Source organism: Megalobrama amblycephala, linkage group LG14 (assembly GCF_018812025.1).
Source record: "Megalobrama amblycephala isolate DHTTF-2021 linkage group LG14, ASM1881202v1, whole genome shotgun sequence".
NCBI classification, from domain to species: domain Eukaryota; kingdom Metazoa; phylum Chordata; class Actinopteri; order Cypriniformes; family Xenocyprididae; genus Megalobrama; species Megalobrama amblycephala.
In genome coordinates this window covers 20669871-20686342 of record NC_063057.1, presented here as the reverse complement: position 1 = coordinate 20686342, position 16472 = coordinate 20669871, and the positions used below count along the sequence as shown (strand labels likewise).

At 36.9% G+C, this 16472-nt stretch overlaps 1 protein-coding gene across 3 annotated transcripts in view; it reads left to right on the top strand.

Moving 5' to 3' along the window:
• usp6nl (USP6 N-terminal like) overlaps positions 1-16472 on the top strand; it is a 74615-nt gene that overhangs the window by 46268 nt on the left and 11875 nt on the right. For all 3 annotated transcript variants that reach the window (XM_048157461.1, XM_048157459.1, XM_048157460.1), the window contains 5 exons: positions 1472-1554; positions 2811-2850; positions 4942-5022; positions 12973-13080; positions 13496-13605. In XM_048157461.1, the coding sequence (XP_048013418.1) occupies positions 1472-1554; positions 2811-2850; positions 4942-5022; positions 12973-13080; positions 13496-13605 (422 nt within the window). The remainder of the gene's footprint in view (positions 1-1471; positions 1555-2810; positions 2851-4941; positions 5023-12972; positions 13081-13495; positions 13606-16472) is intronic.

The following is a 16472-nucleotide window of genomic DNA, read 5'->3' as shown; positions in this document are numbered from 1 at the left end:
CATTCTAATATGCTGATCTGCTGCTCAAGAAACATTTAATGTGTACAATTGTACAAAATATTTGTGTACAATATTTTTTTTCAGGATTATTTGATGAATAGAAAGTTCAAAAGAACAGTGTTTATCTGAAATCTAATCTTTTGTGACATTATAAATGTCTTTACTGCCACTTTTGATTGATTTAATGCATCCTTGCTGAATAAAAGTATTCATTTCTTTAATTTCTTTTCAAAAAAATAAAAATAAAAATTCTTACTGACCCCAAACTTTTGAACGGTAGTGTATAATGCTACAGAAGCTTTGTATTTCAGATAAATGCTGTTCTTTTGAACTTTCTATTCATCAAGGAATCCTGAAAAAAAACTGTACACAACTGTTTTCAACATTGAAAATAATCATAAATGTTTATTGAGCAGCAAATCAGCATATTAGAATGATTTCTGAAGGATCATGTGACACTGAAGACTGGAGTAACAATGCTGAAAATTCAGCTTTGCATCACAGGAATAAATTACTTTGTCAAATATATTTAAATAGTACACAGTTATTTTAAATTGTAATAATATTTCACAATATTACTGTTTTTTACTGTATTTTTAATTAAATAAATGTAGCCTTGGTGAGCAGACGAAACTTCTTTTAAAAACATTAAAAATCTTAGTGGTTCCAAACTTTTGGACTGTACTGTATATATGTGTATATATATATATATATATAGTGTGTGTGTGTGTGTGTGTGTGTGTGTGTGTGTTTTATTACAATTTTAATATTGGCCATTTGTCGGTTATCTGTTATAATATCAAAATAATTATCAGCTTATGATTGGCAAGAATGCTCTGAATCTGCAGGTCAATTCGTTCTTTTTTTTTTTTTTTTTTTCTGAGGCGGATGAAAATGGCTCTATAAAAAGCCATAGACTGGAACTGAGAGTGTAGTGGAGCATAAGAGATTTCCATCCTCGCTCAAAGTGTTCGGTAATCAATTCATACCAGCTCCTCTACAGGATTTTTTTATTTCCTGCTCCCCAAAGACTGAAAATATCTACAAAAAAAAGAAAAAAAAAAATGTAAATGAAGTCTCTATGTTAAGCGGCCCTGAATTAACTGCACAAATTTACTTTACGAAAGTTTACAAAGTTTAGAAAAAAAATGTAGTGTGTATGTGTGGTCAGAACACAGACCAGTTGTCTCTCTCCTTTTGTAAACACACTGTTCTTACCCAAGAATGATCTGTTTCTGCCCCAGGTGCCTCTCTCTTTATTTCTGCTCTTTGTATTGTTTATTTGTGGCGTACTGAACCTGTCCACATTCTGCCCACCCCTCATTACCTGCCTTAAATATGTATGAACAGCAAATTCACAGATCAGTGGAGCCAAACTCTTTGAGATCTCAAGCCTTCAGCAACTCCGCACACACACACATACACACTAAAACTATGTCTCAACTGATCTTTGTGTTATTTGTGCTTTCAGGGTAAAGAAAGTGCGGAGGTGGAGCCGTGGGAGGAGACCAATTTTGATCTGTATAAAGCGGTGGACCGCTTCGGATTCTTGCAGTAAGAAATGTGCATTTTTCTGTTCTGTGAGATCTTACACTTGAGTGAGGAGATGCAGGTACAGGAGAAACCCAGCAGAGTCAAAGCGCTCACTGAAGCCCTCTTATCTTGATGTTTGTCTGCTCCTTTGGCCTCTCCTGTCTTCGTGTTTCTCCTCTCTTCTCGCCCTAGCAGGGAGGTTTGTGGCTTACCCAGGCCCCTTAAACAGCAGTGCACTATGCGATATTTATAGGGTGCCACATGTGTCTGGCAGATCAGGACTCTATAATTGCAGGGGTGGAAAAAAACTGGAAAAGTACAAGGAAGTAAAAGCAGACTGAGAGATAGACCTGGCTCAGCAATACATGCCAGTGTTTCTTACAATTTTGTTTTGGTTTTCTTTTTGTTATTTGTTTTTGTTTGCTTGCTTGTTATTTTGTTTTTGTTTGTTTTATTTTCTGTTTGTTCTGTATTTTAAGTTTTTTGTTGTTGTTGTCTTTTGATTGCTTTTGTGTTTCTTCACTCTGTTTGCTCTGTATCTTACGCTTTTGTTCTGCTGTTTTTTTATGGTTTGCTTTAAGTTTTGTTTTGTTTTTGCTATGTTTTACTTTATTTTTGCTTTATTTAGTTTTTCGAAAGCTCTCAATGTTTGTTTAAAAAAACATATTAACAAGTCAATAATTACACTGATTCTGATTGGGTTTTCACTAACCTTACAAATTCGTGACAGGTTAGAACTCTCTAAGTAAATTATTTTGGCCGCAGTGCTCCCTTTAAAGTTTGCTGCCTATGTAGACAGAAAGGAGGCTCTCTAGGGTTTGGAACAGAGCCATAATGTCATGTCACAACTTCCTCAGGTTTCCTCATGAACATCCCAGATCAGATCCAAAATGGCTGCCATGGAAACAGTCATTTCCTGTTTGTGTAGCTGACTAAGATCTTGCACTTTGAACAGTTTCAGGGGTGGGGGTCATGGGGGCATCGTTACCAAATAGTGATGTTTATTTATCCAGTGAGTACACTTCCTGTGGAACAAAGTAATTCCTTTTTCAGTAATACATGCTAGGAACCAAGATTTGACGTCAGCAGCATAAACCAGTTTATGATTTATGGATGCGTTTTCTGTCCCTGTGCGGCCAACATGTTATGTGAAAAGTGGCTATCTGAGAGTGCAGTGTAGTCTGACTAAAACACTTGATTTGTTTCATCAGGAAAAATGAGTTTAGTCCAACTGTGTGAACTTTCTTTTATAATAAGGTGTTTTTTGTCTTTCACAGTGAGGATGAGCTTCCAATGTATGACATAGTGGAAGAAAAGGTGAGTCCAGTGCTCTGTTTGTATCTGTGGCTCCAAAACTGTTAAACATAAGTTTAAAGCCAACCTGATATATTCATTCTGCATCTGTGAAAACTAGAACTAAGATGAGGATGAGGAAAATACTTCTAAATGCACTAAAAACCTATTTATCAACACAATTGTGTGCAATGCATAGGCTTTTATTAAGACACATAAAGTAATGGAACAAACATCAACATGCAGTAAATTTGACTGAATTCTGCAGGGTTTGGGTTGTGTTTTTTGTAGATTAATTGCCATTTGGATGCAAGTATGATTCCCCTTCTCATATAAATTATATTCCACATGAATCAAGTTTGTTATAATTTTCCATATCAACTCCCGATAACCTTTTTGTAATTGATCACAGTTAAAAATAAATACCCACTATAGTAACTCAAAAATCACTGTATTTCCTGTGTAGTGCTGTAGAATATGTAACATATAACATATAGGAACTAGGGATGTAATGGTACACAAACATGACAGTTTGGACGTACCTCGGTATTAAAGTCACGGTTCGGTACAGTAGTGGGAGACAACTAAACATAAAATTACTTATTTTATCTTATTTTTTATTAAACAGTGATGCATTGAACAAATTGTGTTTCTTTCTTTAAATTATTCAATTATAATTAACTTTCTTAAGGATAAAAAGATCTATCTCAGCTAATACTGTGAACTGTATAAAGGAAGCCCTTTCTTGCACATTACTATAATATTTAAAGTTAACAATTAACAGAGCCCAAACTATTAAATTCAGTTGCTGTTTATTTTTAGATTTAATAATTAACTCTCCGATAACCCCCCTCCCCAAAACAAAAAACAAACAAATAAAAAACATGTAAATTGCACATAAAAATAAAATTATTTTTCAATTTATTTATTTTTTTACTGCAATTCATTATTAAAATATAATCATTTATGCAATTACTGTTATAACTTGATTTCATGACAAATTTATTTAAACACGAAATAATTAAGACATTAATAACAGGTAAAGTAAATATAATGAATATATAAGCTAATATAGTGCATATATTTAGTGAAATGCTCCCCTCTAGAGTTCATTTCTCTAGTGAACTGACATGCTGTGGACACTAAATGACTTGCCTGAGGTAAATGTAATGCTACATGAGATATTATTCTCAAGGGCTTTTTCCTGTTGTACCAGTTAGCAAACAGTGTTGCATTACCACGCATGCCCCCTTCTGGATTGGAGTGAGGATCACCTGTGACTGACTGTATTCGTCTTCTGACTGTATGCACTGAACCGTGATGGTTCGGGACGAATACATGTACCGTTAAACCCCTAATAGGAATGTCGTTCGATTAGAAAATCAAGCGTTAGCATCAGTTTTGGCAGGTCACGTCAGTCAAGCTCGCATCAGCTGACTCCCAGGTGACTTACGTGTACCTATAAAAATGTAATATATAAGCTCCTCAGTATTATAAGGGGGGTTATCCATGCTAGGCTACATGGATGCACAGGGAGTTCTTGCCCAGAACAGAACCATACGGCCAATACAAACTCTATGCAATTATCAGTCATATTTGACGATAGTGGTCCTGACAGAAACAAAATATAAAATCAAGTGCCATTAATTTTAAAGAAAGCTAGGGCACCTTTGTGAATTAGAGGGGAATGGACTTCATACATCCACTAAAAATCCCCTTCACCAGTTGGTTAAAAGTAAATGTAAAAATGATTCCGACAAGTGATTCAGATTCAAAATTTGATTTCTTTATCACACATTTATCATGCAAAAAGCACTTAAAGTGTCAGGTTTATAAAGCGATAATGAGCTCTAAATTGGAGAAACAGAGGAACATTGTTTCCTCCGAGGCCATTACGTTCTTGTAGAAGAAAAAGTAGAGAAAACATTTGAAATGTCTCTGGTGTATTTTGGCCTCCTAAATTTTAATAATGCTGTTATATTAGTACTACTTTTTAGATCTCACTGAAATCCATTTTCATTGAAGTCCTCTTAGTGTTGTCTTAGATTAAACATTAAGGTATTGTTTGTCTTTTTTTTATTTATTGTAATACATGTTTGCATTTTGTCTGTTTAGCAAAAACATCTGGAAGTGGAGAGAACGACAAAATGGCTGAAAATGTTGAAAAGCTGGGAGAAATACAAGAACAGTGACAAGGTGCGTGTCCTTCATAAACAGATCATATCTCTCAGAAGGACTTTGAGAAAGTCTTTCATCTTGTGTATGTGAATGGCTAGAGTTCCCTTTGGCTGTCTCTGTCCTGTGTATTGGGCGACATTGGACCAGTCCCCTAAGAAATCCACTGTCCCGCTTCAGCTGCACAAAATCTGTCTGTGTCTATCTATATTGTTTGCACCTCTTCAGGCAGCTCTTAGTGTGTTAAATTGTATTTCTGTCCACTAACAGTGTCTGGTGTGAAATTAGAAATCCTCATACTGCCTGAGGTGGAGCGTGACAGTTGTGCAGTTTATTACTCTGTGTAGAGCTAATCATTACTTAATATTATTAGTCCAATTAGTTTGATTAGACTGTCACGCTGTGTCTACACCAAACAAGCTTTAGCAGCACAACACAATGCATTAAGAACACAACAAAACTAAGCATTCTTGTGTTAAAAATGGAAAATAAAAAAAATCAACATGGCGTGTCCATACAATATGTGTCAATTATCATCCAATCACATTGCTGCTTGCGTCACTTTGTGAGCCGTTATTCTTCTCACAAGCAAGTTTCCTCCCGCTTCAACTTTTCATCATCGGTGGATATCTTCCTTCCTTGGAGGTAAGAAAAATGTCTGTATTTGGCATTAAAGGCATTTTAAAATGTCTTTTGGCATAATTTGTAGACAGTAGTCGAGGGGCATTTTACACATATACGTGTTCACCGAAAAACTTCCTCATGAATGGCGGTTTGAGCCGCACCACTGCTGCACGATTTCGGTGGTGGGAACTCATTTTGATAAGCTTTATGGTTTCTTTTGTTCACTTTATTGTGAGTAGAATCGCTTCTAAGTAATCAATGACACGTTTATCTCTCTCTCATTGAAAACTAACTGAGCTCACGATCCCAACGTATTGTGTAAAATGCCCTAAGAATTTAACATTATCTCTGTCGCTTAAGGTTTTCTTGGTTTTCTAGCTAATATTAGCATGCTATATTAGTTGTGTATAAAAAACAAATGTCTTTATTTGCACTCTTGCAGCTTTTAAGATGCCCATGAAGCACTTGTAGCAGTTATTGACGTGACAAGCAGATTTCATCTCACCGAACCTCACCATCACTTGTATTTTCTGCACTCAAAGAAATACGTAAATTAAAAGTATTAAAGGTGCCCTAGAACCCTATTTCATAAGATGTAATATAAGTCTAAGGTGTCCCCAGAATGTGTCTGTGAAGTTTCAGCTCAAAATACCCCATGGATTATTTATTATACCATGTTTTAACAACCTGTTTTGGGGTGTAATTAAAATGCACCGATTTAGTGTGTGTACACCTCGTGCTCCCCGCCCCCAAGGTCATTTGAAGAGTTCAGATGCAAAACCCTCCAAATCCATCAGACTTCTTTTCTTTAAAATGAGCAATTTTTACCAGGCTTTTACGATCAAGTTCAGGAGTTTCATTTTAAAGGTAATGATAAGGTTATTAGCTAGTGAATAAAATAACTTTTTTTTCAAAAATGTCACTCTAGACAATTTATTGGTTTTTAACAAGTTAGATTTTCTTTTGCGTCAAAACCAGCTAAATCCACTTGTGCTTTTTTTGCAAAAACCTCTAAATCCACCTATTTGGGACAAGACATGGTAAATAGTTGAAAAATCACTAAAGATGCAACTAAAAACCCTGAAAAAGATGAGAGCACTTATCACTTAAAAGCTAAACAGTAGACAAACCTCTTTACACAGGGATCGAACACATGTCTCTTCTATTCAGCCTCCACTTTTTGCCTCCTCCGTTTATATGGCACAGCTTCCATATGAGACAGAAGAATAGCATCTTGTTTGACTTTGTCTTTGGCGAAATAGAGCTGTTGTTTGATGTATAATAAATCCGATTCCTTCAAAGTAACGGCACTGCACGAAGAACTGTTATGAGTGCATGATACAATTGCGACCAAGCCATTTCCACTGTAGGCTATTTTGCCTTATGATAGGCAGAGTTTTGAGGTAAATAACGTTTTCTTCTGCCATTCAATGTTAGTAGGACAGGCTGATCCATTTCATCGTACTCCATCTTTTATTTTAAAAATCTCAATCTGAATCTAAATCTAAAAAAATCTCCTCAGCGCGCCGCTATATTGAAACCGCTCGGAATCATATGATTCGATTCGCGCCTTCTGATTGGTTCTCGGAATATAGCGGCTTTTGCTGCCAAAGGAAGTGGTGTCTAGAGGCTTTTGCCAACAAATCGATATTTCTGAATGAGCTGACGCTGCGATTTAGAGGATTTGAAGCACGTGATTTGTTGAACGTGTACTACGTACCGTAAGCATTCGTTCAATGTCATTATCTCATTTTTGACAGAGATGGCGTTTAGCGGCTTTTGCATCTGAACTCTTTAAGTACACACGGGTAATATAATTCTCAAAATGGATCTTTACAAACTGTTTGTGATGCAGCATATCAGATCACGTAAGTATTTAGATGTTTACATTTGATTCTGAATGAGTTTGATAATGCTGCACGGCTAACGGGGCTAAAGCTACACACTTGGAGAGATTTATAAAGAATGAAGTTGTGTTTATAAATTATACAGACTGCAAGCATTTAAAAATGAAAATAGCGACATGGCTCTGATCTCCGTGAATACAGTAAGAAACGATGGTAACTTTAACCACATTTAACAGTAACATTAGCAACATGCTAACGAAACATTTAAGAAGACAATTTACAAATATCACTAAATATATCATGATATCATGGATCATGAAGAGTTATTATAGATCCATCTGCCATTTTTCACTATTGTCCTTGCTTGCTTACCTAGTCTGATGATTCAGCTGTGCACATATCCAGACGTTAATACTAGCTTGTTTAATGCCTTGAACGTGGGCTGGCATATGCAAATATTGGGGGCATACATATTAATGATCCCGACTGTTGTGTCACAGTCGGTGTTATGTTGAGATTCACCTGTTTTTCAGTGGTGCACATAACTCTTATTATTCAACTATGCCAAGGTAAATTCAATTTTACAATCTAGGGCACCTTTAATGTTTAAGATGCTGTCAAACACCACAGCCAAAGTACAAACTTTATTAATTGTTAATTCTTCAGAAACTTTTCACTCATACAACATTGTTAATGTTAAAATTACTATATTTTTTCTGCAATTGTAGCAGGTTTAATAAATTTCCTATAAAATACTGCGTTTGTTGTGTTTTTATTACATACAAGTTTTGTACAATTCAAAAATAACACATTTGACAATTTGTGTACCTATAACATTAATGTGTAGAAGATTTCAGCACACTTTCTATGTTAAGGGGAGTAGCACATCACAATTATGTGTGTGAGATGATTGCTGTGCATTTCATTTGTTATATCAGCTGTTTTTATTATATGTATTTTATTATATTATAAGTATTTGACACATAACATGTCCATTCAAAATTTGCAGACAGTCCATGCACTTATTTAAATGTGTTTTAACATTTTAATAATATTTTTGTCCCACTTACACTTACATTTAAATTTTTGTGTTTTTTGTGACAAATGCCCTATTGTTTTCTTTAGGATAATTCTTATGATTTTTCTTATTATTATTATTATTATTTTTCATCAGGGTTTTGGGGGCTTTTGGGGCCCTTAACATGCTCAAAAATTCTTAAAAATTTGAGATGCTCCTCACTGCAGAACACGAGATCCAGGGGGCAGGGTTGGATCTAGATCCAACTCCTCCCACTTAACATATCCCTAAATCTACCCGTCTCTGCCCCCTGGATCTAAACCTACCCATCTCCACCCCCTGGATCTGGATCCAACTCCTCCCACTTTACATATCCCTTAACCTACCCATCTCCGCCCACTGGATCTTGTGTGTTCTGCAGTGAGGGGCTACTGGAAAATTTCAACACAGGTCAGAATCCACAGCATTAGGGCCGGGCTAAAGCTGGTACATTGGCGTGGCAGGGGGGCTCTATGGCGCCCCCTTGAGGGCAATGTGAAATCATGGTTACATACTAGCAAATATGTGTATGAAACTCAGTACACGTAGAGATCTTATCGGGCTGAACAACTTCCGCACTGCATACCATTAGCTCCGCTCAACAGGAAGTTGGCTATTATGGGTTGTTTGAACCCATAACTATGCGATTAATCCGATTGCCACCAAACTCTATCAGTATAAAGCCGACAGTGAGGATGCTGAATTGCGGATGGACTTTTGACATCTTGTTCTGGAATTTTTATAGAGGTTGTCTCAGAAAAACACAGACATGGCAGATTCAGATGGTATTCTGCACTCATTTGAAAGTGACCTATGACATCCTATGACATGAAATTAATCTAAATTTAAACGATCTCATGGATGTGGCTGTGGTGGTTCACAGTCATAGCGGCAACAACTGCTGCAGTAAATGTGGTGTACACTGTAAAAAAAAAAAAGAAGCTTTTCTTACTTAGACTTTTTTGTCTTGTTACCAGTCCAAATATAATTTTCTAGACAAGTAAAAATTATTTTCGTGTTTTCAGAAAAAAATAAATCAATTAAGTAAAGTTTTCCTTAAAGGGATAGTTCACCCAAAAATGAAAATTTGATGTTTATCTGCTTACCCCCAGCGCATCCAAGATGTAGGTGTCTTTGTTTCTTCAGTAGAACACAAATTATGATTTTTAACTGCAACCGCTGCCGTCTGTCAGTGGTATAATGCAAGTCAGCGGGAACTTGGACTATAAGAGTAAATAAAACACGACAGACAAATCCAAATTAAACCCTGCGGCTCGTGACGACACATTGATGTCTTAAGACACGAAACGATCGGTTTGTGTGAGAAACCGAACAGTATTTTTATAATTTTTTACCTCTAATACACCACTATGTCCAACTGCATTCATCACTCGATTTGTTTGGTCTGATCGCGTTCTGACAGCGGCAGTGATGTCTCGCTCTCATTGAAGTATATGCGCGAGACATCACTGCCGCTGTCAGAGTGCGATCAGACCAAACAAATCGAGTGATGAATGCAGTTGGACATTACTCTTTCGGTTTCTCGCACAAACCGATCGTTTCTTGTCTTAGGACATCAATGTGTCGTCACGAGCTGCAGGGTTTAATTTGGACTTGTCTAAGCAAGTTTTATTTACTGTTATTGTAGAAGTTCCCATCCACTAGCATTATTTGACTGACAGACGGCAACGGTTGGAGTTAAAAATCATCATTTGTGTTCTACTGAAGAAACAAAGTCACCTACATCTTGGATGCCCTTGGGGTAAGCAGATAAACATCAAATTTTCATTTTTGGGTGAACTATCCCTTTAAAACAAGCAAAAATAATCTGCCAATAGGGTAAGCAAAATAATCTTATTTCAAACTGACAACAAGTTTATTTTGCTTGACATTACAGTCATAGGGATTATTCTCTCAACAATGGAAATCATTTGGTGATCTAGATTTGCATGTTGGCCAGAATATAGATGGCTGAAGATCAAACAGGATGTGAACCAGGTGGGACTTGTCTGGAATGATACACCCATGATGTCACCCGATCTATTCTGTATGCACTCCATTCCTTAGTGTGTTTTGGAAGAGGCGTGGCTTTGGAGAGCACTCTGAAGGGATGGTGGGATCTTATGCTTTCAAAGTTAGCTTGCATGTTCACAGTTTTCTGATGTCAGTTAATGGTCATTTGACTTTAATAAGTGTTTTGATTGTTTATTTTAAAATTTTTTGCATTTATTTATTTCAGTTTTTCATTTGTATAATGTAATTATTAGTTTTTAATCAATCCACTTTAGGAAACCCTGCTATATCATATCGATCTGCATGTTTATTATGATTCTGATTTCCTCACACCAAAGATAGCTTGTTGAAAGTGTTTTTTTTTTTTTTTTTTTTTTGTGTAGAACAGATGGAGTCATTGACTTCATCTGCAATTACAAGCCAATCCCCCATCAACAAACACACTTAAACACATAAGCAAACACACGCAGACACCTGCCGATTTGTAATGTCTCATTTTATTCAAATAAACAAACAGTCTTAATCGCTCATTTCGCCGAGATTAGAGGCGGAAACACACACACACTGACTCATGTGGTTTGTGGCTGTGAGATATGTGCCTACTGCTGTCTGTCAATAATCAGCTCCTCAAGAGCCTCCTGAAGATTATTAATATCATCGTTACCATTATTGTAAGTGAACTACTCAGCAGCCATCAGTTCACACACACATACACACACATGGATGGGCCCTAAGGGTGGAAGAGACGTTCAGGAAATCACTTAGCGGCAGTAATGTGGACAGATGAGTGCAGGAAACTGAAGAGTGTTCATTCCTCTCTTTCACCTCTCAACCCCACCACAGTCGTACATCGCTCTCTCTCTCTCTCTCTCTCTCTCTCTTTTCCAGCGGGTGAGTTTAATTGTCGCTGAGAGACGATTCACGCCATCCATTAGCTTTTGTGGTTTCAGCGTTTTGCTTTTGAGCTTTTAATCTGTCCTCTGATGGGAGTTTAATCTTTACTGACTGCACAATTACCTGTGAGAGACAGACACACAGATGTGTTCTATTACACTGGTATTGAATGTGTTTAGACAGCGGGATTATGGTTATTGAGGGTGTCCTAATAACCAGGCCAGCAGTATCTGTGTCCACATCGATTAGTTTTATATATTATGTACCCTTCCCCTTGTTTGTTTGATTGTTTGTTTTTTTTTTCCAACATTTTTCATATTTTTAGCATACTTTCTGCTAAAACTCCTAGTTCAATTTAATATATTTCACCATAATTAAATCCATTCCTACCTAAAATTCTCCCAAAATCAGCACAGGAAAATGTGGAAAGTCTGCAAATTCCATCTGGGTCTGATTCTAACCATGACAACAAAAATCATCTGTCTCTGATAGAGTTGTCTATATTCCGGACTGCAGAGAGTCAATGACATGACACTTTTCTTTAAATAAATAAATAAATAAATAAGATTAAAATATATTAACAATGAAATTCATGTTTGCAGTGACTTGATGAACATGTTTTTAACTTTTATAAATCAAATTAATTGTGATATTTTGGGTGGGGTATAAACTTAAAAACGGGTGGTACATCTGGCGTGACGTAATTGAGAAAAAGCATTGAACTGTATTAAGTAGCTTGGTGTCATTACATTATTATTTATTAAAGCATTTTATTATTTATTAAAGCAGTTAAGCATTTTTTTTCAGCTACATTATAGAATTATAGATCGGACCCCTGCAGACCCTTAAGGTCATGTGTCAAGGTCATTTAAAAATGTCATAGATTTACTATCTTTTTTTTTCTTCCTTTTTTTGTGATATGCCGATGTTACTTGTCATGTGGATTTCTATTTCAAATATATGCAGTTCTAACTTAGTATGCATGAAAAAACAATCTTTAAAAAAAATGTATCACTGTATCAGATGTTTCCACAAAAAAGCAGCACAACTGTTTTTTTTAACAATAATAAGAAATGTTTTTTGAACACCAAATAATAGTGATGAAGCTTAAAAATTTAGCTTTGCATCACAGGAATAAATTACAATTTACCTTTAAAAAAAAAAAAAAAAAAAAAAAAAAAAAAAAAAAATATATATATATATATATATATATATATATATATATATATATATATATATATATTCAAATAGAAAAGTGTTATGTTAAATGTTACTAATATTGATATTGCTATTTTTACTGTTTTTTTTTTTTTTTTAATCAAATAAATGCAGCCTTGATGACCATAAAAGACTTATTTCAAAAACTTAAAAATCTTACTGACCTCAAACTTCTAAAGGGTAACTTTTTACCTTGAAACTAAAATGTATTTATTTATTTAGAAAATGTCAACAAAGTGTACACTTACACAGTTGAGGTTAAGAGATTTCTTAAATTTTAATCATGTTTTGTCCATGTTTGTGTCTGTGTGTGTGTAGCTGGTGAGGAGAATCTATAAAGGAATTCCACTGCAGCTCAGAGGTCAGGTTTGGTGTCTTCTGCTCGACGTCCCCAAAATCAAAGAGGAGAAGAAGGACTTCTATGAGGTGAACACAGTTTCTCCATTCCAGCATAGTCATGGCTTTCTTCAGAGCTAGGCTGTTCCACAGAAGTGTGTGTGTGTGTGTGTGTGTGTGTAAGAGAGAGACAATCACAAACTCTTTACTTAAATATGACTTTCTAAAATAGCAAGCCCCTGAGGTTTTCAATGTAACTCTTATGTGGTTTGACACACACACCGCAGAGGGAAACATCACCTCAACTGGACAATGGCAGCTTTACTAAAGCCCTGCAGCATCCAAGCGGACAGAAAACATGATTTGCAGGCTGTATTCTGCTTTAACTGGAACTGTTTGTGTGTGTGGCAAAACTCATGCTGTGGTCTCTGCAGAGTGCTGACTATAATTCACTGCTAGTTAATATTTATTATGAACTCAATGCCCTGTTTCTTTCTTTCTCCAGAAACTGAAGATCAGAGCAAGGGGTTTGTCTCCAGATGTCCGTCAGATTGATCTGGATGTGAATCGTACATATAGAGATCACATCATGTTCATGCACCGTTATGATGTCAAGTGAGCATCCAAACACACATCAACAGAAATATACACACAAACATACAGGAAGTTTTAGTGTTCCCTCAATTCATGTAGTGCCAGCTGACCACTAGGGCCCCTTGGCCTAACTGTGAATATAGCTTGAACTGACTGCTAATTCCTCCAGGCCTGCATAAGCTGACCACTGTATAAGCTGACTAATAGGCAATCTAGGCCCCTTGGCACAAACAGTCCAAGCTGCCCACTATCGGGTACTTAGGCCCCTCTACAAGCTGACCACTGAGTCTCCCAGGCCCTTTGGCGCATAAAGCTCAAGATGATCACTAGACTTAAAGGGTTAGTTCACCCAAAAATGAAAATTCTGTCATTAATTACCCACCCTCATGTCTTTCCAAACCCATAAGACCTTTGTTCATCTTCATAACACAAATTTAGAAATTTTTGATAAAATCCGATGACTCAGTGAGGCCTCCATAGCCAGCAAGATAATTAACACTTTCAGATGCCCAAAAGGTACTAAAGACATACACTGCTCAAAAAAATTAAAGCAACACTTTGAAAACACGTCAGATCTCAATCAGGAAAAATATCATGCTGGATATCTATACTGATATGGACAGGGTAATGTGCTAGGAGCGAAAGGATGCCACATCGTTTGATGGAAATGAAATTATCAACCTACAGAGGACTGAATTCAAAGACACCCCGAAAATCAAAGTGATGCAGAAGCGCTAGTACATTTTGCTGAAATTTCATTGCAGCAACTCAAAATGGTACTCAGTAGTTTGAAAGGCCCCCACGTGCTTGTATGCATGCCTGACAACGTCGGGGCATGCTCCTAATGAGACGATGGATGGTGTCCTGGGGTATTTCCTCCCAGATCTGGACCAGGGCATCATTGAGCTCCTGGACAGTCTGAAGTGCAACCTGGTGGCGTCGGATGGACTGAAACATAATGTCCCAGAGGTGTTCTATTGGATTTAGGTCAGATTAGCGTGGGGGCCATTCAATGGTATCAGTTCCTTCATCCTCCAGGAACTGCCTGCATACTCTCGCCACATGGGGCTGGGCAATGTCGTGCACCAGGAGGAACCCAGGACCCGCTGCACCAGCGTAGGGTCTGATAAAATGTCCAAGGGTTTCATCCCGATACCTAAAGGCAGTCAGGGTGCCATTGTCTAGCCTGTAGAGGTCTGTGCGTCCCTACATGGAAATGCCTCCCCAGACCATCACTGACCCACCACCAAACCGGTCATGCTGAACGATGTTACAGGTAGTATAAAGTTCTTCACGGCTTCTCCAGACCCCTTTCACGTCTGTCATGTGCTCAGGGTGAACCTGCTCTCATCTGTGAAAATCACAGGGCGCCAGTGTCAGACCTGCCAATTCTGGTGTTCAATGGCAAATACCAATCAAGCTCCATGGTGCCGGGCAGTGAGCACAGGTCCCACTAGAGGATGTCGGGCCTCAGGCCACCCTCATGAAGTCTTTTTCTGATTGTTTGGTCAGAGACATTCACACCAGTGGCCTGTTGGAGGTCATTTTGTAGGGCTCTGGCAGTGCTCATCCTGTTCCTCCTTGCACAAAGGAGCAGATACCGGTCCTGCTGATGGGTTAAGGACCTTCTACGGCCCTGTCCAGCTCTCCTAGAGTAGCTGCCTTTCTCCTGAAATCTCCTCCATGCTCTTGAGACTGTGCTGGGAGACGCAGCAAACCTTCTGGCAATGGCACGTATTTATGTGCCATCCTTGAGCAGTTGGACTGCCTGTGCAACCTCTGTAGGGTCCAGGTATCGCCTTATGCTACCAGTAGTAACACTGACCTTAGCCAAATGCAAAACTAGTGAAAAACAGTCAGAAAAGATGAGTAGGAAAAAAAAAAAAAAAAAAAAGTCAGTGGCCTCCACCTGTAAAACCATTTCTGTTTTGGGGGTCGTCTCATTGTTGCCCATCTAGTGCACCTGTTGTTAATTTCATTAACACCAAAGCAGACTGAAACTGATTAACAACCCCCTCTGCTACTGAACTGACCAGATCAATATCCCAGGAGTTTAACTGACTTGATGCTATTCTCTGATTAAAAAGTGTTCCTTTAATTTTTTGAACAGTGTATTTAAAACAGTTCATGTAACTACAGTGGTTCATCCTTAATTTTATGAAGCGACGAGAATACTAAAAACAAAATAACGACTTTATTCAACAATATCTAGTGATGGGCGATTTCAAAACGATTTCTTTTTTTTTTTTTTGTGCACAAAAAGTATTATCGTCGCTTCATAACAATAAGGTTGAACCACTGTAGTCAAATGGACTGTTTTAAATATGTCTTTAGTAGCTTTCTGGGCATTTGAAAGTGTTAATTGTCTTGCTGGCAATGCAGGCCTCATTGAGCCATCGTATTTTATCAAAAAATATCTTAATTTGTGTTCCGAAGATGAACGAAGGTCTTACAGGTGTGGAACGACATGAGGGTGAGTAATTAATGACATTTTTATTTTTGGGTAAATTAACCCTTTAAGTGTGATCATCTTAAGACAAACATGCGTGACAAAATTTAATTTAATTTGCATCTCTGTAATCTCCTTCACAACATATATTATTATAGGCTAGTTATATTTATTTATTTATTTAGATTCTGAACAAGTGATTAAATTATTCATTCATTCATTCTTAAGTTTTTCATGAATTCAGACATTTTTTTTTTTTTGTTATTGTTTTTTCAAGTGCTAATACTTATGTGTTTATATTTTATTTTATTATTTATTTATTGTTTGGACTCTGAACAATTAATTCAAATATACAACCATTTTATTGCATATATTGGATACAGATTTTTCTTTTTTAAAATTAGAGGTTAGATTCTTTTATTCATTCAACAAATTATTC